Source organism: Amphiura filiformis, chromosome 1 (genome assembly GCF_039555335.1).
Source record: "Amphiura filiformis chromosome 1, Afil_fr2py, whole genome shotgun sequence".
Taxonomy (NCBI): Eukaryota; Metazoa; Echinodermata; class Ophiuroidea; order Amphilepidida; family Amphiuridae; genus Amphiura; species Amphiura filiformis.
This window is the reverse complement of record NC_092628.1, coordinates 22,888,227-22,910,242: the sequence shown is the minus strand read 5'-3', so window position 1 is coordinate 22,910,242 and position 22,016 is coordinate 22,888,227. Positions and strand designations below refer to the sequence as shown.

The window sequence follows — 22,016 nt, the reverse complement described above, 5'->3', positions numbered from 1 at the left end:
ACTGGGGGAGTATGGGCTTCGAAATAAATTAGTCAAAAACATACTCCCTCTGTGGAAAACTTTTCTTAAATCTTCCACACGAGTATGACAGATTTCGAGTGGAATAGCCCATTTGTTTTATTTGTATTTCCGAACTTACTGGTTTTTCTTTTCTTCCCCCTCCTCAGATATTGTTGTTGGTGATTCACCAAGTGAAAGGTAAGCAATGTAATGATGTAACATCACTGGTTTTCATTTTTTTTATAAATAAAGTACAATAAATATTGTGAACAATAGCCCAACGGACATTTAGAAGGTCAATGAACAGAGTGATATATGCAATAAGACTGAAGAGCCCTGATGGGCCAATCAACGGTTCACCGCTATCAGAGAAAACATATGGGCAAGGGATAAAGGTATATGACATTAAGAACATTAAAAGACATGCAAATGAGGACAACACTTAATACAAATAATGATATCCAGAGGTCATGGTATCCTGGGAAACCTATCAACTGATGAGCCCTAAAAGAAATTGGGAGGGGAGGGGGGGTATAAGGTATATGGGGATGTGCCAAGGTTTTGGGGTACCTTGCCAGTGATTTTGATATATATCTATGTGTGGGTTTGCAGTGGAGACCAATGTGCTCACAAAAGTGCCCTTAAAACACCCAATTATAGCAAAATTGGGTGATTTTGGGTGTTTTTCATTGAAAATTGGTATACTGAAGGGTAGCAAAATTGGCAAAAAGTAGGTATAGAGGAGGTCAGCATCCGAAAGTCTGTGTGGCACATCCCCGTATAAAATTGTTTGATGACCCCTACCTTACATGTTTTGCTTCTCATTTTAAAACTGCTGGAGTAACACAACTCAAAATTTCAAAACATATTGTTCATAGTAGGCCTCAATGTAATTTAGAAATCAGAAATTGGACCATACCCCTTATAATTTATATTATATTTAATTAAGAAAATAAACGTTACATAAATTATGTTTGTTTGTAAAATGTGGTCAACTTAGATATTAAAAAAATATCAATTGAAGATGCCATGCATTAGTGTCATCACTTTGTGTGACAAGAAACTGGTAATGTCTTAAGTCCGATTCTTACTCCGCATCGCAGCGCGATGCGATGCTGCGATACTTTATACAGTGATATGTTTTCAAACTTGTGTTCTATTTTGTGCCAAATCACACCCACGTCAATCAAACCACAACTTGATGCAGACTTGATGTTGCCATCAGCAAGGTTGCAGCCAACATTGCCATTTTCCACTCTTGCTCTTTTCTCTGCGTTTTCCAGACCAGAAGTTGTTTATGACATTCAGGAAAATGTTAGCTTATTTGTGTTTTTATGCTTTTCTGCTTTCCTGTTGTTGAGCACCGTCAGGTGGGTGTTTACAAGATGCTACAAAAAAGTGGTTTTGTCGCTATTATTAGCACTTTGTGTTATTTTACAGCAAAGAAGGTTGATGCTAATCTTGCAGTAAACACTCTAAGAAATAAAGGTTCTAAATAGAACCTTTTTTGTCCTCTCAGGAGAACCCGCCCTCTTGAACCTCTCAAAAAGGTTCTTTAATTTTGGAGAACCCTTAAGGTTCCCTAAAGAGCCGAAAAGGTTCTCTAAAGAACCGAAAAGGTTCTGTATCACATTTTCGGGGCCATTTTCGATGGTTTTGGAACCATTTTTGGTTCTTTAGAGAACCTCAAAGGGTTCTGCTGAGAGGACAACTTTAGAACCTTTTTAGAACCTTTATTTCTGCTGGCTTAGAGTAAAACATAACATACACACAAAATAAAGTAAATTTCTGACAAGTTTGGTTCAAAATTACCACAAAATTGTTAACAGTGATCGTACTGGGCATGTGGCGAGTCGATGCACCATACCACATACCATAATGTACGACATTTATGAGGACACATGCATGCTTTAAAAAGGGACTGAACTCTCTTGCATGACCAGCATTCAAAGCCCGAGGGCGCGTTTGTGTTTGCCTAACTTAATCGTGCTCAAAAGAGTCGAAGTAGATAACATATTTAAGAAACATGAGTAAATTGGTAATTCAATGTTTATCGGTCAGAGCATTTGAGATGAACGACATGGAGGGGGTTGTTGACACTGTTTGTGTACAGGGTGTGTGAAAAGCAGTACATGGGCAAGGACTTATTAAGTTAATTTCAGTTTCCAATTCATTTACAAAATGAAAACGGGAGGAGATAACATAATAAGAAACATTAGCAGATTGGTAATTCAATGTTTATCGGTCAAAGCATTTCAAATCAATCACATTTGGGGTGGTTGACTCTTTTGCATATGGGGTGTACAATAATTTTGTTTACAATGGCAACTTGTATGTTAAAAGCTTAAACATTCTGCGTGTTTACACTGAGGACTCTGTATTTTTACCCGGTATTACCTGGTAACCCACAATCCGATTCAGACAACAACCAGCACGTTTCTACTGATGCTTAAAATAAGGGTTGTGGTATGTACCGGAAGTACTGAAAATGTTTTCCTGACCCCGGGCTGCTTTTAAGGTCACAATGTGATACATAAAATGTACATAAAAGAAGTTCAATACCCAGCAACCGTTAACCGTAGTGTTTCTACTGGCAGAAATACCGGGTGTCACACCGCATGGTCTACCTAATGAGGTGGATCACAGTTGCCGGGTGTCCACACCGCATCACTCTGAACTGATCTGTTTTCACTGAGCACATTAACCGGTAACACTCTAAACTATTAACCGCATTACCCGCCAACCGTTCACCAGTAGAAACACACAGTTAGTGTTCTGTAATCAGTGTGTATGGGACATAAAGGTGCAAGATTTAAGCAACATGAATTGGCAAACGAATTGCTAGTGTGTGTAAAAATTGCTTTGTAATGGAAAGGTTATCAAAGATATAGTTTGTTTATTACAAAATCCATTTGAAAGTACAAATCTTTCCAATTCTTTTCATGAATTTCATCCCAAAATATATTTTTTGCGGAAAAGCCTGGTCTCTGATTTGTGGTACTGCTCCATTATCAAAAAGTCCCCTTTTGGGTGATAAAGCATTCAGAAAGCCCCATGAGAGGTAATTTTAGGGAGGATAAGGCCCACTTACAAGAAATTTGCACAAGTGCACTTTTCATTCAAAAAAGGTTCACTTTTTGGAATTTTAACCCCCTGAGCACTACCTGTCGATCAAACATTACCTCTGATCGGGTGATTGGTCAATTACATGATATATTCATTTTAATCACCAATCAGATAGGAGCTTTGCAAATATTTCACCCCAATTTTTTGTGTGGTGAAATTATTTTAACAAAGTTGCTGATTGGTCCAATTCATAATGAAAACTTCTTTTTGACCAATAGGCAGGTAGTTCTCATGGGGTTAAGCACCTCCATAATAAATCCTGCATATGGGCCTGGTGATAATTACTGAAGAAGTGTTCTGCATGGAGGACGAAAACCTCTGAGCAAAAATGTTTGAGCTTGTTCAACAAAACATTGAAGTTTACACACCTTCACCAGTCCTCATGAATCAATTCCACGATGAAATGCACACATTTTCAACTAGCCGGGAATTCAGTGAATTTGTATTTACAAAATAAGGTGGAAATGTTGAAAAAGAAAAGTAATAGCGATTTAGTCAAGTTGGATTGTCTGAACCAAACCATGGCAGAAACAGCTGTCTGGCTAGAGGATTGCCATCATCGGCTTTTTATTGAAAAAGATATGGTGCAAAGTTGACCAAAGTTTCCCTGTGGAACTAGGAAATACAAACAATATGCTTTCTATGTTGCATGTTGCCGATGGATTACAGGTTTTTTTAGCAACCGAAGTAAGCCAATGTTACTGATTTGGAGTTAAAGTTTCTCACAGTATTGAAGACTGTTTCAAGAACCTTGCAATTAACCTATACTGAACTGTGACTAATTTGCAGGACTCATTGGCAGTGCCAGAAGTTTGTATTTTTTTGGAGGGGGGGCATTGGAGGGCAAAGTGAATTTCAGGGGGGAGATCAATAAAGTTTGCACAAAATTGCTGCAAAAAGTGGACATTTTGTAACTTTGGGTTTTACTGGAGGGCAACTCTGCGGGGAGGGGGGGCAGAGTTCTGACTGGGGATCCCCATCTGTAGCACCCCAAAAGTTTGTTGCAAGAACACCACAAAATGGTTCACTGCAAAATCAACAAAGAAAGCAAAATTGCAAGAAGGCACAGTGTTAGCAGACTGCATTGTTAAGATTTCCCTCAAGTTGTCATCGTCGTCGTCTGCTGCTACTTGTCAAAGGTCTATTCAATAGTGTGCTCTTCATTCTATATGTATCTCTTTACATCAATTAGGCATATTTTCTGCATTTCATTAGCTGTGATACTAGCTGCTGACTGCTATCTGAGGGTGTATTTAACAGTGGCTGCACCAGGAAGGGGTATTCCCATTCACCTTGCCCCCCACCATAGCCCCCTCCATCCTCCCCCATGAAAAAAATTCCTGGCACTGCCACTGGGCATTCCCCACCCTAATCTTGCACTTTATCCTCTGAAAATATACCGTTTGGGGCAAAAATTGGACAATATAAGAAAAAAATGCAGACTACCCCCCTTAATACTACCCTTGTACCCCTTTTATATCAAGCTATCTCTGTTGTAGAGTCCATACCATTCCTCTTATGTGTCAGCTTTATTTGTATCAATATTTGAGTGCAAGCACCACTTGGTCATGCTCCCCTCCAACATGCCCGCAGTACAAAATCTTACCAAGTAAAATTTTCTTCAAAGATATTTCAGTATATTAAACCACTGAGATCCATTGTTACAGCAGGCAGGGGCTCCAAAGAGGATCTTATTATTAACATTCCTTTTCCATCACACCAATATTCTAGATTGACAACAGCGTGTGAATTCTTTTTATTTATTTAAAATCAAATATTTATGAAGATTATTGTCATTTCACCCTCTTACTCATCAATTGATAGTTTTGTCATTGCTGTCAATTTTTATCTAAAAGGTCATGCTATTTTTAAAGAAAGTTTGCTAAAAAGGAGTTAACTAGCAACAGCATTTATAAAACCCTGTTGCTCAATTTTGGGCTATTCCAGGTGAAATCCATACACCCCTGTGGAAGACATGACTTTAATCTTCCACACATTGGATGTAGATTTCAAACAGTCACCCATTCAGGTAACCCTATTAGAAATTCACACTCCCTGTGTGGAAGATTAAAGACATGTCTTCCAAAGAGGGTGTATGGATTTTAACTGGAACAGCCCAATGCAGGCTGTGAGCTATATAGAATGTGAATTTTAAAAGGCTGCTAAACACATTCACTCACTTTGAGGGTAGATCCCATCAATAGAGATCCCAGCATGTAATGCACACCTTTTCACTGCCAGCGTGAGGTAGTGGATACACTCGCCTATTATTACACAAATCCAGATTCAGTTTCTATACCAAAATAGACTCTATAATACGGTCTCACTTACAGTACCCCAATATTATGATTTCTAAAGACTTTATCCTCGCCTCAGCCCAACATCATATCTAGTTCTTTGAGAACCTTTCACAAAAGACAAATTTTATAACCCACTTTTTTTTCTTTTTGTCCACGCTTGCATGAGTGTTGAATTGCTTATTTGTCATTGTAATTCAGCAGGGAAAATTACCCCCTTTTTTGTTTGAAAGTGAAGAATGCTAGATCGGTTTTATTGCTTGGCATGTAAATTGATATGAAATCAATAAAAGAGATTGAATGATCAAATGTGAATACCGCCCTGTCCGCCCTCTAAGTGGTCTTTTTATTTCTTGTTCTTTTCATTTTTTTTAACTTTCTCGAATTCAAAGTCCAGCGGAAAGATTTGTTTGTTGTATTAAAGGAACATTGATTTTTGTCAATTGAAATCAATAATGCAGTTTTCTGTCCAACTATTCAACCCGTCTGGAGTGTTTTTTTAAAGAGAAATTGGACCCTGAAGGCAGAGTGATAGACGAGGTAGTAATGGTTTGATTCTTTTGATGGTTTGAGGGAAAAATATGGTCGCAAGTAATTTGAATTGATAATCTTGATAGACTTGGTATCTTAGATATGATGCGTGGGACTAAAAGTACGGATTACATAAATGTGTGGGTTTTTCTTTTTTTCAAGTTTGAAACATAAGACAAACCGCCTTCTCTTATTTAGTGCTTTTATTAAAGAGGCATTTCATGATCCATCCACAGCCTCATCCCCCACTTTTCTCAAAACAAGTTGAGATTTTTATACCACTGGAAATTAATTTGTTAAGCAAAATATCATCAAATTTGAATTTTGTCTGGTACACCAGAACAAAAGAAGTGTAAAACTCATAACCATGTATATCTCGCAAACGCAAAATTGGAATAAACTGAAGTTTTGGGAATAAGCCTTTTTCCTGGATATCTACTGAAAACTGTCTCAAAAAGAGGATGCTGGGATCATGAAATGCTCCATTAAAGCATATTGAGAAGATATGATTTTCTAGTGTTAATTTGTCTGTTTGTTTTTTTCATCCATCTCTGTCTTCGTTCCTACTTGTTTGTCTGTTACTTTTGTAATTAATATGAAGTCTATTGAACATGGATGGTGCAAAAAATCACTCTCATTTCTCAGATGGGCAGGGTCAAAGGTCGTGGTATGGTTAAATAGAGGAGAAGGCTTCAGCATCTTGAATTTGATTCTATGTGACTTCATCTATATGTTGGGCTGTTCCAGTTGACATCCTTACACAGGGCCGTAGCAAGGTTGAAAAATGTGGGGCGGCCATCACAAATGTGGGGCGGCCAAATTACAAATTGAAATAAAGATATAAAGAAAAACATAACAAATTTCTCAAAAAGTGGGGCGGCCATGGCATCCCCGGCCGCCCCGCTTGCTACGGCCCTGTCCTTACATCCCCCCAAAAGATCACATGACCTTAATCTCCCACACAGGGGATGTAAATTTCAAATAGTGTCACCCATTCAAGCTCATTCAGGTAATCCCATTTGAAATTCATACTCCTTGTGTGGAATATTAAGGTCTTGTCTTCCACACAGGGTGTAAGGATGTCAACTGGAATAGCCCATTTTGTGTTTTACTTGCCTTCTCTGTCTGTACATATAGTTGTTTGAATTCACAAGATGTATAACATAACATTCATGTTGATGCATACAAATTATACCAAGTCTCATCCATACATATTTTATTCTATACTGTCCTTTATTATTCATCCAGGTTTCGTTGCAAACATCTCTGCTTGTTCCTTCATGCTTTCTGGCTGTTTCAAGGTGTTTTGTTGATGAAGTATTTATGGATAAATGTGAATGTATTCAAAAGGTATATTGTTTAAATTGCCAATGATCTCGTGGGTGTAAGGATCCGTAAGGGATTCGACAGATCTGTCGTTGTGGACACAAAAAAATCTGTACAATTTTCTAAAGTCTCTTAAAAATGGTTGATAAATTGGGAGAAGTGTGTAATATAAACTATTGTTCTTTAAAAGATGAATAAGTTAATCTTTTGTGTATGTAACAGTGTTTACTGATACCATCTGGCTTCTTCTTAATATATCTCATTAAAATGTATGTGGAGTGACACAGAAAGCTTACTTATGTCCAAACAAACAAACAAACAAACAATAACCTCATGAAATATTCATCCAGGATTCCTATCGCATTTGATAAAAACAGCCGAGTACTTGACACAGAACACACACATATACATGGATCTTTCACGTCATATTGACATTTGAATTCTAAGAGGGGGTTGCCATAAAGCCAGTAATCCACACAAATGGGTGCTTTTTATAGTTCTCAAAAGGCTAATGATTGAATATATGGTTTAGTCACATATTCTGCTGAAATTTGGCATGAAATAAGTAAATTTTGTAGGAAAAATTAAATTACATGGAGATAGGCCAGCTTGCACAACATCACAGAATTTTGCATGGTTGGACCATGTTGCCAAGTTTTTACAGAGCTCTGGACAGCACAGTTGGTCTACATAAAAGCTATAATTATAGCCTTGCTTGCAGCATGACCAAAGTTTCAATAGAAATGGATGGAAAGAAATTGGGTTATTTGTAAATGTCTGTACTGCTTCTGAAAGCATGATGTAAAGTGGCAACTGAGTACATAATAGAACTAGAGAGTTTGCTGAGCACAAATCCAGCTGTTTACGCAATGTTTCTGAAATCAGAATCAATGGAAGATGACCAGAATTGCAAAATAGAAATAAATAAAACAGCTGCGCTGAGTGTAACACACATTATACAATATGTTAAATTCTTTTATCAATTGCGTAAAGCGCCTTAATTTATGTGAGGCATGCATAGGAGAACTGCATCAATTGAAATAAGATGTGTTACTAGAATAAAGGCATTTTAATGATCAGGAAATGGACTGTCTTTACATATTTTGTTGTAATTATTAAAGCTCATCATATCTATCAAGTCATTCGTTCTCAAACTATAAAGTAATTTATGTATCTATCTTTGGAAGGTCCATGAAATTATAGATTTCAATTGTTTAATTAAAAGTGAATGCCGATTGATGACAGCCTCATCCATCACTTTGCCACATTGTATACTACTAAAATGGGAGAGGTTGTAATTGGTTGAAATGGGCTGATTTGCATAAATTCACAGGTTTTACACTCCCCGGCTTGCACCCTGGATCTACCTATGGTATAGACCTATACCAGATATGTGGCTCCGGAACCAGGGGGAGGGGCACCCCCAAATAATTTTGGTGGCTATGGAAAAGTACCATTGGCCCCGGTCCCATATAATTTGGGCCAGGCGCCATTGTGACCCCTCCTCCAGATCTAAAATTGTCCGGAGCCTCTGCTAATGGATCTGGTTCCATATTTAATATAAAAATCTTTCTCTCCATTAATTTATCTTTCAATGCAGTTCAATTGATGACAGCGTATCCATTGCCAGATGTGAACAGTACAGAGGCATAGTTTGTGGCCAGCACATCCAACAAGGATCCGGCATCTACGTCGCAGCCGGACAAGAACAAGAAGACATTGAACAAGAACTTACAGCTGCCTTCGTCCGGTTAGAGACCCTGCCCGATATCGGCGAAACGTGCGATCGTTATATCAGACCGTCCATTTGTCTAACGGCGTTCCCCCTGTGCAACCAGGGGGATGAAGAGATGTCGGTACATAAGCTATGCCACGATGAATGTAACCTGCTGGAAACGGACACCTGCTCTGATCTTTACCAATATATTGATACGAAGGTGGATCTGGATTTGATCGGGATTTTGCCGATTTGCTCCGAGCTGCCAGCAGTGGGAGAGCCTGGAAGCGAGACTTGTATGAGGCTGGGGCTTTCAGATTCAGGAGGTTGGTAACAATTTGTTTATTATATTGCCAGAATGCAAGATAGTTGTAGTGACTTTGGATTTTAATATCGCTTATAACCCGGGGAGTACTCAAGTTTGGTTTGGGTAGGGGTCTGCTGCTGAGAATTTGAAAGTGGACCTATCAATATAAAAAAATTTCAAGAAATTTGGACTCATCGATATACCAAAAGTTAAAATTGTCATCAAAACTTACCCCAAATTTTTGGATATTTTTTCGAAAATATTGAGTACAGTGAGGCAAATTTTTTCCAAAAAATTTGAGAAAATTTTGAACAAATGTTTAGAAAAAGGGGTAATTGATCTACCAAAAGACCAAAAATGCTACCCATGTTTGCGGAATGCCCCTGTTTAGTCAATTATACTGAGTGTTATATGCTTGCAGCACATCCCCATATTTGTACTGAGTACCACTAGGTTTATAACTTATTGCATTGTCCTGACAATGTCTTTCAGTAGGTCTGTGGTTCTTAACCATATGCCGGTATTATATATAACTTTGACTCCAACTGCACTAAAGCACAATCTGAGGAATTTTTTGTCATCATTTACTAAGCGAAATATAATATATTGATACATTATGATTACTGATTAATATCTATTAATTTATTTATATTCTACAGTTGCCACAATTACTCCTTTCCAGAGTCCCAGGTAAGTTGTGTAATATTTTGTTGTTGTTCAAATAAATAAATGTAGGCATATGCACCTTACTGCCGCTTCTTACATCATTTCTGATTGGTTAGTCACATGATTATTGACCAATTAAAATACAGTTTCTTAATATTTCAACTCAACTCTCTTCAGCCTTACCACCTATTCTTACCATGTTGCTGATTGACTCAATAAATTATAATATTATTCTTGTTACCAATCAGCAGCTAGGACTCATCGGGTTAAGCGTCTTCAGCCCTGCCACCATTCTTACCATGTTGCTTATTGGCTCAATAAACCTTAATAGTCATCTTGTAACCAATCAGCAGGTAGTACTCACGGGGTTAAGCCTCTTCAGCCCTACCACCATTCTTACCATGTTGCTGATTGGCTCAATAAACCTTAATAGTAATCTTGTAACCAATCAGCAGGTAGAACACATGGGGTAAAGTTTCTTCATACTTTTGTTTCAGGGGCAACTACATCCATCTAGAAAGACAAATGAACAACGAAACACTATACGCAGGCGAAAAGGCAATAATGCGATGTCGCATAACGGGCCGACCAAACCACGCTACAGATGGTATAAAAACGACGTCGAGATCAACACCAGTGATCGGAGGTACAGGGGCTTCAACATACGAACGTATGAGTGGGGCTCAAAGCTGACCATCAAGACTGTAGAGACGACAGATACAGGGTATTACACATGTTCAGCAGATAGTAAGGCAGGGGCATCATCTACGACAGGAATATTATATGTCAGATTAGGTGGGTATATATTTGGGGGAAGGACCTCACATTTTATGCTTTCTCTTAACCCCGAAAGGCACAACAAAACTGTAACTCCCCCCCATTAACCCACTGTACAAAAAGAGTCCATCTCAAACGTCATTTTATCGACTCAAGAGTTTCTCAGCATTTCAAACTTTTTGTGACAATATTGACTTTCAAGTGATCGGTTTTATATATAGCCCTTACAAAAATGTGTAGATTCAACAGCCTCTCAACACAGTGTCCTGGAAATGTACCTATTGTCCCCCTAGCTATACCCCTAGGCGAGAGACATACAGACAGGGCAGACAGAGACATATAAAGACATATACAGACAGAGAAATAGAGAGATCGCAAACAGGAGAGAGAGAGAGAAATAAGTTGCGCAAACATGCATAGGTTACTTATGGTCAACATGATTATTGAAGAATAGAAACACAATAGTTGGCATACCTTTGTTCTAGTATTAGAAAAAAGGTAAGTTTCTAGGTGTTTTGAGCACAAAAGACTGAATAGTGAATAGAGACACACAGATTCATTGCTCAACTTAGGGTGTATACTGGTTTGATTGTATAACAAAACAATTAAAGAAACATTATCTCAGTTATAAGTTTCAAGTTACGCCCATTTTGATCCCGGCGTAATTTGAGAGCAGATTTTCTAAATTTCAACAAAAATGTTGATTTCAAAAGTTCCTTACATTTCGGGTTGGAAAATGACAAACAAAAGAAGGGTAGTGAAAAGAAATGCAAACTTTCCCAGGAGAAGTATGTGACGGAGAATTGAGTTGTCGATACATTAGTGAAAATGATACCAGAGAGTGTTAAAACTTTGGCCCTGTGATATCAGCTTGCATCAGTAGAATGAAATCGCTCACAAAAAGGGGTTTGAGAGGTTATGGGAGTGGGTTTGAAGATTTAAAGGAGGTACTTGACAAACAGATTCAACCAGAAGACATTCAAATCAAAACAGACAAGTGAGAACTTATTAGATTACAGATCTGAGAGTTGAGTTTCTACTCCTGCATGGTGAAAGTGATATCGTCAGAAGTGTTGAAATCTTGGGTCCATTGAAACTTATGCTTTATCACCTGAGAAACTTTGGGAAACACTTTTGTACTAGAAATGTGATTGAGTTTAATACATTAGTGAAACTGATCCTGTTTAAGTGTCAAACTCATGGCTTAGTGAATTACTTGGCTTAGCCTTGGCATTGAAAAGTCTGTTTATATAGTTGAAGTTTTTCATTTCGTTAGTGAAAAAGGATACCCTGAAGAGAGAGAACCTTACATCTGAGATATCAAATTGTCTACATTTCAATAAGAGAGAAATATGTTTGCACAAGTGGAATTGTGAGAATGTGTTCAGAAGAACATTGTCAAAGCTTGTTCTTTACTTTGCACAATGGCAGTGCCAGATTTGTTCAAGCGGTATGGGTGATATTTTGAGATGAGGAAAAAATATGAAAATTTTGACATTTTGGTGGTCTTTTTAGCTTAGCTTTGGCATTGGAAACTGTTTTATAGTTGGGAGTTTTTGATTTTGTTAGGGAAAAAGGATAAGAAAGAAACTTAACATCTGAGATATCGAATTGTTGAATTGTCTCCGTTTCGAAGAGAGAGACATTTTTTTTGCACAATTGATATTGTGGGAATAAAAGCTTATTCTTTACTTTGCACAATGGCAGTACCAGATTTGTACAAGCGATATTTTGAGATGGGATAAAATATGAACATTTGCCTATATAAAATTGTGAAATTTATACCCAAAATAGTGGTCTTTTGAGTAAGTTAGGGTGGAAAGTCTATATTGTTTTTGATCAAATGCAAATTTACCCTGTCCACATGATGCTCCTTGTGACTAGGATGTCAAACATGCCAATATGTATTGACACAAGTTCTTCAGTCCCAATACAATGGATATTCTCATAGAATGACCTTTTGAACTTACTTGGTCAAAACTTGTTTTTTGGTCAAATGTGGTTAGAGCTTATTTTTGAACTATGGACCTCTTCAACATGCTCATTTTTAAGAAGATGAATATTAATAGTCATACATGGAGACATTTTTTGTGCATATGGGAAGAACTTGAAGTCTTACATCTAACCACCAAAACTGCATTTTCATGAAATTGTATCATAAAATGTCAACATTAGTAAAGCATAATTTGAGCATTGATTTCTTAATGATTTTGTAATGAAATCTTGTACTTTTCAGATACTAGAACATCAGAACCAGGCAAGACTATGTAAGTATTCTATTTTATGCTGCTACTCATAGTGGCGTAGCCAGGGGGGCATTATGGCCGTCAGTTCATCGAAGGTCATTGGTAAACGAACGGTGTTGGTGTGAAAAAATTGGGGTCAACAATAGTGTGCATTGCTTATGCATGCTCCTCCTGAGAAAAATCATGTACATGGGGCAGAAATGACACCCCATATATCATACTTTAGGAACCCATATATCATACTTTGGGATCTCCTTTATAGAACTCATATCATTCTTTTTGTGTGTCAGCTTTATTTGTTTCAATATTAGTATGACCTGTTTTTTGCTGTTGATTTGATATAGATTTTGATCTAGATTTGATCTAGATTTTGCAGGACCTCGATTTTGAATTAATTGATTTTGGTAATTATTTTTAATTTTTTTCCAGACCTCAGAATGGGTACTGTCAACCTTACCGTGGTACCACGTGCTCTACTTTCGTCGGCAATAACAGTATATATGTAACAGACTACCTGGAACAAAGTACAATAGAAGAACGTCTGACTGGGGCGTTTGTGGTCATAGCCGACGATCTCAGTCCAAAGTGCCAACAATATGCCATACCTTCACTCTGCTATTTTGCCTTTCCCTTTTGCGACACCACAGCGAAAGAGCCAAGAGGTCGTGACCTATGTCGTGACGAATGTGAAATCCTTGAACAGGACATATGTAAACGAGAGTATGAGATTGCAAAGGAATATCCGGGAGTGGTACTTCCAGAATGCTCTCTGCTTCCTGAAATTGGAACAAAGGAAAGCGAAAAGTGTGTACGGATAGGTATACCGGCTATAAAAGGGATTAGCGGTGAGTAGTTGGAATTAGATGTAGGGTGATTGGAAAGACTCAATGTGCAGAGCACTAGTCTCAGTCTGCTAAGATGATAAGACTTAAGAGGGGGTAACCAGAGGCATGTCATATGCTCCCAGTCAGAGGCTCCCCTCAAAAAAAATGTTGAAGATTTTTAGTGATTTGTACCCCCACTTTTGCACAAAAATTTGACTCCAAGAGAGTACCCATAGAATGGCCACAATTTTGGGGGCCTGAAATTGCCCTATGCATCTTTCTTTCAACCCCTATAACAGCATGTTTTTTAACCAAAATAGGGCAAAATTGTAAAAAAAATCGCACTTTGCGCGGATTTAAATGGCAAAATCCATGTTGATCTGGAGCTAAAATAGTCTGAAACTGAATTTTTTTCGTGTGCTTTGCGCGAAATGTCATAGTAACATCGGAACAGATTATGTTAGCCCCCCACTATATTATACGTAAGCAAAAACTTGGTCACTGACTTGAGTGCACATGCCTTCCTCGGCACGTGAGTTCGGGGCCTCCAAATTATGGCCTGGCCTAGGGCCCCCATAAGGTAAATCCCGCCCTGATTAAAAGGGCCCGTGCTGCTCCTTGTCCATGGCCCCCTGATGCTCTTGCTACGCCCCTGACAATTCAGAGGACACTTTTATATAAATTTGGGGTTGGTGTGATATAGAAGCCTGAAAGAAACTGGCAAGATACTGTGAAGCACATAATTTTTGGGCTACAAAATTTGTGCAATTTGAAAAGCACCATATCATTTTTGTGGCATTTAATGATATTTTCATGAAATGCCTATAAAAACAAAAAATGTGAGCATGACAATTTTGAACAACATCATTCGTAAAATTTATGCAATTTTTATGCGCATGTGAACATTACATGCTTTACAACTCATTTTCATTTTGAAATCTATCTGAATATAATAGTGGTGTCAGAATAACACAGAAATGCCTTTTTAAATGACCAATATGGTTCACTGGTTAGGGAAAATAGGCCTTGAAATATTTGGAAGATTTAGGATTTTTTGTAGTATGGATGAGAAAATACATATCAGCACTTTGATATTTTTATTGGCTGTCATGGTCCATGGCTTAGCCTATCACATCACAAAAGAAGCCCAAAATATTTACTGACTTGAGGTGTGATAATCCTTGATTGAATAGCAGTGAACAGTTCAGTCTTATAAAATTCATTCATCTGTGATGTTCAATAGGGTGACTGGCCACATGATTGAATTAGGTGAATCCTTAATGAATATTCATGTGCTGTGGAAAGAGCATTTTATTCTCTATATAGATGAAGTGAATAATTGTAAGAAATTTCAATAACATTCTTGTAACAATGCAAGATAAAAGCTTATGGTATTTCATAAGGTTTCAAGAGATTTGCCACCATGACATTTTAAAAGTGTCACTTTTCCTGTTTCCACCCTTAAAATTATATCATTACCCTATCTCTAATTATAGGATATATCATAGATTCAACTTTTTATGTAGTCCATAGTAGTTCCAAAACCCTACTTGGGAAGCAGTCATTTTTTATGCAAGGTTAGGAATGGGGGATTCTAGGGGGAATGCATTTTTTTTTGTGAGCAAGAGAGGGGATCCAAAGGTTTTGCCAGGAAAGAGGGGGGGATGTGAAACGTTTAAGAAAAATGTTACAAAATAAGGGGGAATGCATAATTTTGAATGAAGCGAAGAAAGGAGCACAAAATTTTTCATCAAAAAATTTGAAATCCTCCATTCCGAGGCATAAATAGTGAGCGGTCCCTTACAGAATTGGTCAGTTCCCATTTCTCAAATATCTCTTTAAATTATCTTACAATAATTGATTGACATTATTGATTTTCTTTTTCATACAGAGGCTTCTTGTTACAATGGTACAGGAGTAAATTACAGAGGCAAAATAAATCGTACCAAGTCTGGTCACCTATGTCAGCCTTGGGATTCACAGCAGGTAAGGATCCTGTCAATATGGTAGATTCATGGACGAAGAAGATAACAGACTGCGTACAAGCAGTCAAGTCTCAGCATCACCTGGTAATGAGGGCCGATTGTTCCATGAAATGTGACAGGCAAAACTGCTATGCACTTACCACATATTTTCACGGTCTATCGGGTAATCGAGAAGGCACGCAAAGCTCTACCACGTATATGCAAAGGCACACAACACTGGTGTGATTGTTAGACACGGCACATTTGAACAATCGGCCCTCATGAATATGCGAGAATTCACAGCATACAATACGCAGGGACTTTGCTTGTTGATACAGGGTCTGTGGGGAGATTTGCGCACGGGGAAATTTTGAGTCTCTACTCTTTAGGGCCTAATATCCTTGTGGAGCCCAATTCCCAAGAACTCAAAAATAACCATTCTGGGCCAAGTATAATGCAGTTACTATGTTCCTTTTATTGTACACAAGAAAACAAGAGATGTTTTACACCAAACTTTACTCTTTTCATTTATTTCAGCCCCACATACACTACCTTAAATCTTCTGACTACCGTGAGCTAGCCGGCGGCCATAGCTATTGCCGTAACCCTGGCAATGGTCAGGACAAACCATGGTGCTTCACAATGAACCCAGATGTCAGGGCAGAGAAGTGTGATATACCAAAATGCAGTAAGTGTGATTATATTTTATTCGATTCATCGAATGTGTTTGTCAGGCCAGTATTCCATTGAAAAAAATGCTGCGTTTTCCACTCTCCATTGCGAATATTTGATTTTCTACTACTCAAAGGATTAGCATTGCTTGGCGCCTTTGTTCTTCTTTGCAATATTTGTCAGAAAATGCTGCAGATAAATGTTTGCTATGGTCAATGGGCTATTCCCTTTCAAAATCCACACTCCCCTGTTGAAGATTTTGCTAAAGTCTGCCACAGAGGGAGTATCAATTTTGAATAGAATAGATAATTGGGTAACTTCCATTTGTAATACTCACTCCAGTGTGGAAGATATAGGTAAAGCCATAATACAGGGGGAGTATGAGTTTCAAAATGATTACCTCTGACCAATTGCATTTGAAAAACATACTCCCCTGTGGAAGATATTTCCAAAATCTTCCACAGGGGTAGTGTGGATTTCAACTGGAATAGCCCAAAACATCAGGCAAATAATTTCAAATAGGTAATATCTGTACGAAAATAAAAAGACGGGCCCTAAATGGGCCAAACGCCTGTACAAATCACTGAGTGAAAGCCCACCAATAGGCTCCCCTGCGACCCACAGGGATTGTGAATTTTTGTCACCAAAGTGAGCAAGACGGACTCAATACTGACTTCAACATGATCCATAGGATTACTTGTTTTTGATGATGAGTCCGAAATCTTGCAAAACTGTCACAAAATATGGACCATTGTAACATTGATGTTTTTCAAGTTTGGGCTTGTATGATTTAAAATCCAAAGCTTTGAAATAGCCCTGAAAGATGAAGCCCCCTCAGAGCAGTTCTTCTGGGATGACCCAAACCTAAATTAATCAGAGACAATGTTATCTCTGAATTTGACAGGTGCTAATGGATGCAGTGACATTAAAACATCCATTAGCACCATTGATTTGATAACCAGGCAGGTTTGGTTCACCCAAGAACTGCTCTGGCAAGGTTTCCTGTTTAAAGATTTGGCTTATTTCGAGCACTGGGTATAGTTTCTTCATATCATAATTGGCGAAAGCACTTGCGCTAGTTCCGCATTGCGTAATGTGTGACTGGCACTCGCTTATGTGAATTTACGTAAGCATATAGGAATTTATTGATGCACCCAGTACACTCATCGAATGTGTGTCATCAGCCCTCAGATCGGCCCTCAGACTGTAGGAACTCATGGATTCGATCCATGTATGCACCCAGTAACAAAAACTAAATATTTGTTTGCCAATTATACGCCAAACTAACTACAGCATAATCCCCTGAAAAGTCCCATGGGAAGCAAGTTAGTCGCTTTATAAGTGTAACCGTCCTTAGTCTTCATGAGAAATTGTCAAAATCTCTGTTTGTGGCAAATTTTTGATCCAATGTCAAAACCAACATATTTGAGATCGATCATAGAAAATTGAAAAAGAACCTTTAGTTGTCACCTTGTTTTTTACAATTTTGTAGCGAAGTCTGCAAAAAATTTCTGTTTTAGTGTAAATTTTAAAAAAGGGGGTCATTGGTGTAAGTTGATTAAAAAAGGGGGTCATTGGGTGGCAGATTTGCAGAAAAAAGGGTGTCTATTGACCGGCACATGTCGCGTGCCATTATATGCGAGTGCCCACCATAAAATTGCTTGATTTAATATATTAACTTTTCTTGTTGGCTTCTCACAGATGGTGTACTAGCTGAGCCCGTCAAGCAAACAGAAGTCATCTACATCCTGATTCCATCCGTCGCCATGATCCTCATCCTCGGCGTCATCTGTGCATGCGTCTATATGTGCTTCCGGCAACGCAACGGGCAGCAGACTGGCCTAGGAGGGCGCCCTTCAGAAATGGTGTCATTGCAACAAAAGCAACAGGTACTATCACGTGCACGTAATCCTGCCACGGTTGCCCAGCAACATCAACATCTGCCACAACCACAACATCAGCCACAACCACAACCACAACATCCACAACAACAAAATAATGTTCAATTCTTCACAACATATCCTGTTCCTGGAGACCTAAAACATTGGAAAACGCAAAGCGTGGTACTATGATGTTCAGATAATCGTAGGCCTGCTAAGAATACACGATTTTTCAAACAATGCAAAAATATGTGATTTCCTGCCAAAAATGCAAAATGAACCACAGATGATTGCAGCACTTGGCTCTTAGGTTAAGGGACTCTCCAAATCCGCGCAAAATAAAAATTGCCAAAACAAAAAAGAAAACGTGAATTGAGCCGCATATAACGCAGTTGCGTATTCTTAGCAGCCCTAAGATAATGTGTTATGCTGCGTGATATATTTATATCTTTGATTATTTCAATTCTTTAAGAGTAAAATTTATTCTTTTCAATCCTATTGTCGATCCTGGTCATCTTTCTGACATGAAGAAAGCATGACCAAAAAATGATTTAAATATTTTAAGGCGCGTGACCAGATTGTGGTCCAATTGTAACTTATTGTTCCTCACTGGTAGGTGGGATGAGAGGGGAGAGAGTGTCTTGGATTATGGGTTGACTACCTGTACATGCATGAACTTAACAGAAGTCTTGGATATAGGGTATCAAATATGCTGTAAATCATCAAGAAATTCCTATGAATGTATGAACATTACAGTGAAACCTGTGGAAAGAGTATCTAAAAACTCCCAATTTCTTTTTGCAAAAGTTCAGGAAAGAGTTGGACCTTGTGTTTTTTGTGTGTAATTTTTAGGTCATACATTGGGATAAGTTTGACCATTTTTGAATCCTTATAGGGGCCATTTCAACACCCTTGGTATGAGCATGTGAATCCAACATCATGAGCATGGGATCCAAGAACTGGAGTAACTTCAAAATATAAGGCCAGGGGGCCACTCAAGTTTCATAGTGTACATTATGTGCGACCAGAAAAATGCAAAAAAGGTCCTTTTCAAGGAATGAACACGAGTCTCATTTAGGGAGTCAACCCCCCCCCTCTTTTTTTTAAAGAAATAAATGTTGTTTTTAAGCTCCTAATAGGATCATTTAGAGGGCATTTTAGTGATCCTGCTATTTCCTGTTTTGGGGCAACTTTGTGGTCATAACGGGCAAATCCTGTTTAGGGTATGTTATGACAATCAAGTAGCACATGTGTACACTATGAAACGTGAGTGGCCCCCGGCTTAAAATGGAAGTTACTCCATCCTAATCCTAACCTAAATACTAATCCTAAATATTTTAATCCTGATCCTAATCCATCCAGTAATGTCTAACCCTTAATCCAAACCACACATTCTAATATTAATCCTTTGACCCAAGTCTTTGAGTCCTTGTTCTCAAATCTTGATCTAGAAATAATAAATCTTGTGTATTTTCCAGCAAACACAAAACGTTTTTTGACATTTATCACAAAAGGTTAGAAAAGGTTGCCAGAATATGTTTAAATGTTGGGTTATATAAAGGGTATATGAAGGGTGTAAACATTTTTATAACATTCAAACACATTTTGGAAAACTTGTTGGAAAAAAATGTTGTTGCAGTGTGTTTTCATACAAAATGTTTTAAAACATTTTCATGACCTTTATAAAGCCTGACATTTAATGTTATTAGAACGTTTTTACCAAAACCAAAACATGACATGTTTAAAATATTTTAAAAATGTTTTGAGTTTGCTGGGTCATGTTAAATTATTCTAAACTTTCCAGATGTAAATATTATTTTTCATGGCGACCATGAAATGGTTGGCTCTAATTGTTTGTAAATATATTTATTCTGTTGAGTCTTATAAATATTATATTATGTAAAACAAACATTTGAAAAATGTTAACCTTAATTGCAAAAAGTTAGTTCGTAGCTTAGATTAGTCTTGCCTAAAAGTGCCTTTTTAACAGTCAAACAAACTTTTCTGGTAAAATGAAGTGTTTGGGATCTACTGCTCAAAGATGTATAAGTTGATTCTTTAGCATTATGTAAAAAATATGTAACAAAGCAATATCTGAGGAAATTCCTCTTTCCATTTGAATTTCGGAGATTTGCTTCTTTCATAAAAAATTTATTCAACCAATTTTCTTTTACATTTTAGAGGCAAATGAATCAACAGAATATTTAATCAAGATTGTGCACAAATGATAATCTACCGTATTCGTTCCATTAAATGCCCGATCTCCAAGAAGTGCCCACCGAGCGACTTTTCAACTTGTGATGCTATTAACTGCCCACCTGAAAGGTTTTTAAGTTTACCTACTCAATGTATTTTGTCCAAAAAAATGCCCAAATTGTTGACTAAAAAGTTTCCAGTGGAGCTTCCATTTATGGTGCACAATGTCACAATTTTTATGCATGTCCATGTCAAAATGCACATAAAAAGGCTGTAACAATGCGATTTTCAACATTCAAAGCCGCAGACATTGTAAGATCCCTTTTTTGCTCAGCATTGCCAACCATGTGATGGCACGCTAACATAAATTTTTTTTTTTTAAATACGGTAATAATAACAGCCAGATGGTGATGGACTAACAGTTTTTAGACATTTTATATGCGTAAATTATGTACAATTAACGTCCATCTAAAATGACTTGCTTGCACTTAATGGAATGAATACAGTATATGTAGTACTTTGCTCAGCACATGAGTTGCATGATCCAAATTAAAAACAGTTTAATATAGAAACACTGCCAGATTACTATAGAAACACTGCCAGATTACAATCATAGCATAATTTCATATATAGGGACTTTTAAGAATGTGTGATTTTGCATTCTTTAGTTTTCCACCCATTCTTACTATAGTTCCTAATTTGTAGATAAGGAAATGTTCTGCAAAGTTTTATGTCTTCATCATCATCATTGCCACCAAGTCTTTGCAGTTCTTCTTTTCACCAAGTTTATTTATTGTGCCTGTTGAATGATATTTTAGTCGTGCATGGTGCTGTTAATGTTAAATGGTTCTTTAAAATTTTTGATATTTGTTTTTGATTAACTGGTGATATCAAAAGCACAATATCTTATCAAATTTACATGTCATTGTTCAGATGACTGATTTATTAGCAACAATTTCTGTCAATAAATTAGCCAAAGTATTTTGTTGACAAATTCATTTGACAGACTCATGTTTTGGGGCAAAATGTAAAGTCCGTCAATAAATTAGCGAAAGTATTTTACAATTCATTTGACTCGATCTCTGTTTTTTGGACAAAATGAAAAGACTGTCAATAAATTATCAATGAATTATCAAAAGTATTTTGTTGATAAATTCATTCGACTTCCCGTGTTATGGACAAAATGAAAAATCTTGTCAATGAGTAGTCAAAGTACTTTATTCACAAAATGTTAACATTTATCAATAACAGCACTAGGTTTGCATGGTAAATAGGCTGTCAATATTTCATCCTAACACCTCACACACTCGCTTTTCTGTGTCTTGCTGCATGCTTACAGGTACGTGATTTCCCGTTGGCAGCTGTCAAATTCCACGAAGTGCTCGGCGAAGGAACGTTCGGGAAAGTTTACAAAGGCGAACTGATGGGTTATGAGCATCAGTATAGTCTCACACCTGTGACAATTAAAACCTTACGAGAAGGCTCGG

At 37.6% G+C, this 22,016-nt stretch overlaps 1 protein-coding gene across 1 annotated transcript in view; it reads left to right on the top strand.

Moving 5' to 3' along the window:
• LOC140171645 (inactive tyrosine-protein kinase transmembrane receptor ROR1-like) overlaps positions 1-22,016 on the top strand; it is a 462,163-nt gene that overhangs the window by 438,393 nt on the left and 1,754 nt on the right. The window contains 11 exon segments of the mRNA XM_072194972.1: positions 168-198; positions 8,881-9,323; positions 9,964-9,994; positions 10,468-10,559; positions 10,562-10,765; positions 12,984-13,014; positions 13,423-13,838; positions 15,709-15,803; positions 16,319-16,469; positions 18,155-18,342; positions 21,869-22,016. Of these exon segments, the coding sequence (XP_072051073.1) occupies positions 168-198; positions 8,881-9,323; positions 9,964-9,994; positions 10,468-10,559; positions 10,562-10,765; positions 12,984-13,014; positions 13,423-13,838; positions 15,709-15,803; positions 16,319-16,469; positions 18,155-18,342; positions 21,869-22,016 (1,830 nt within the window).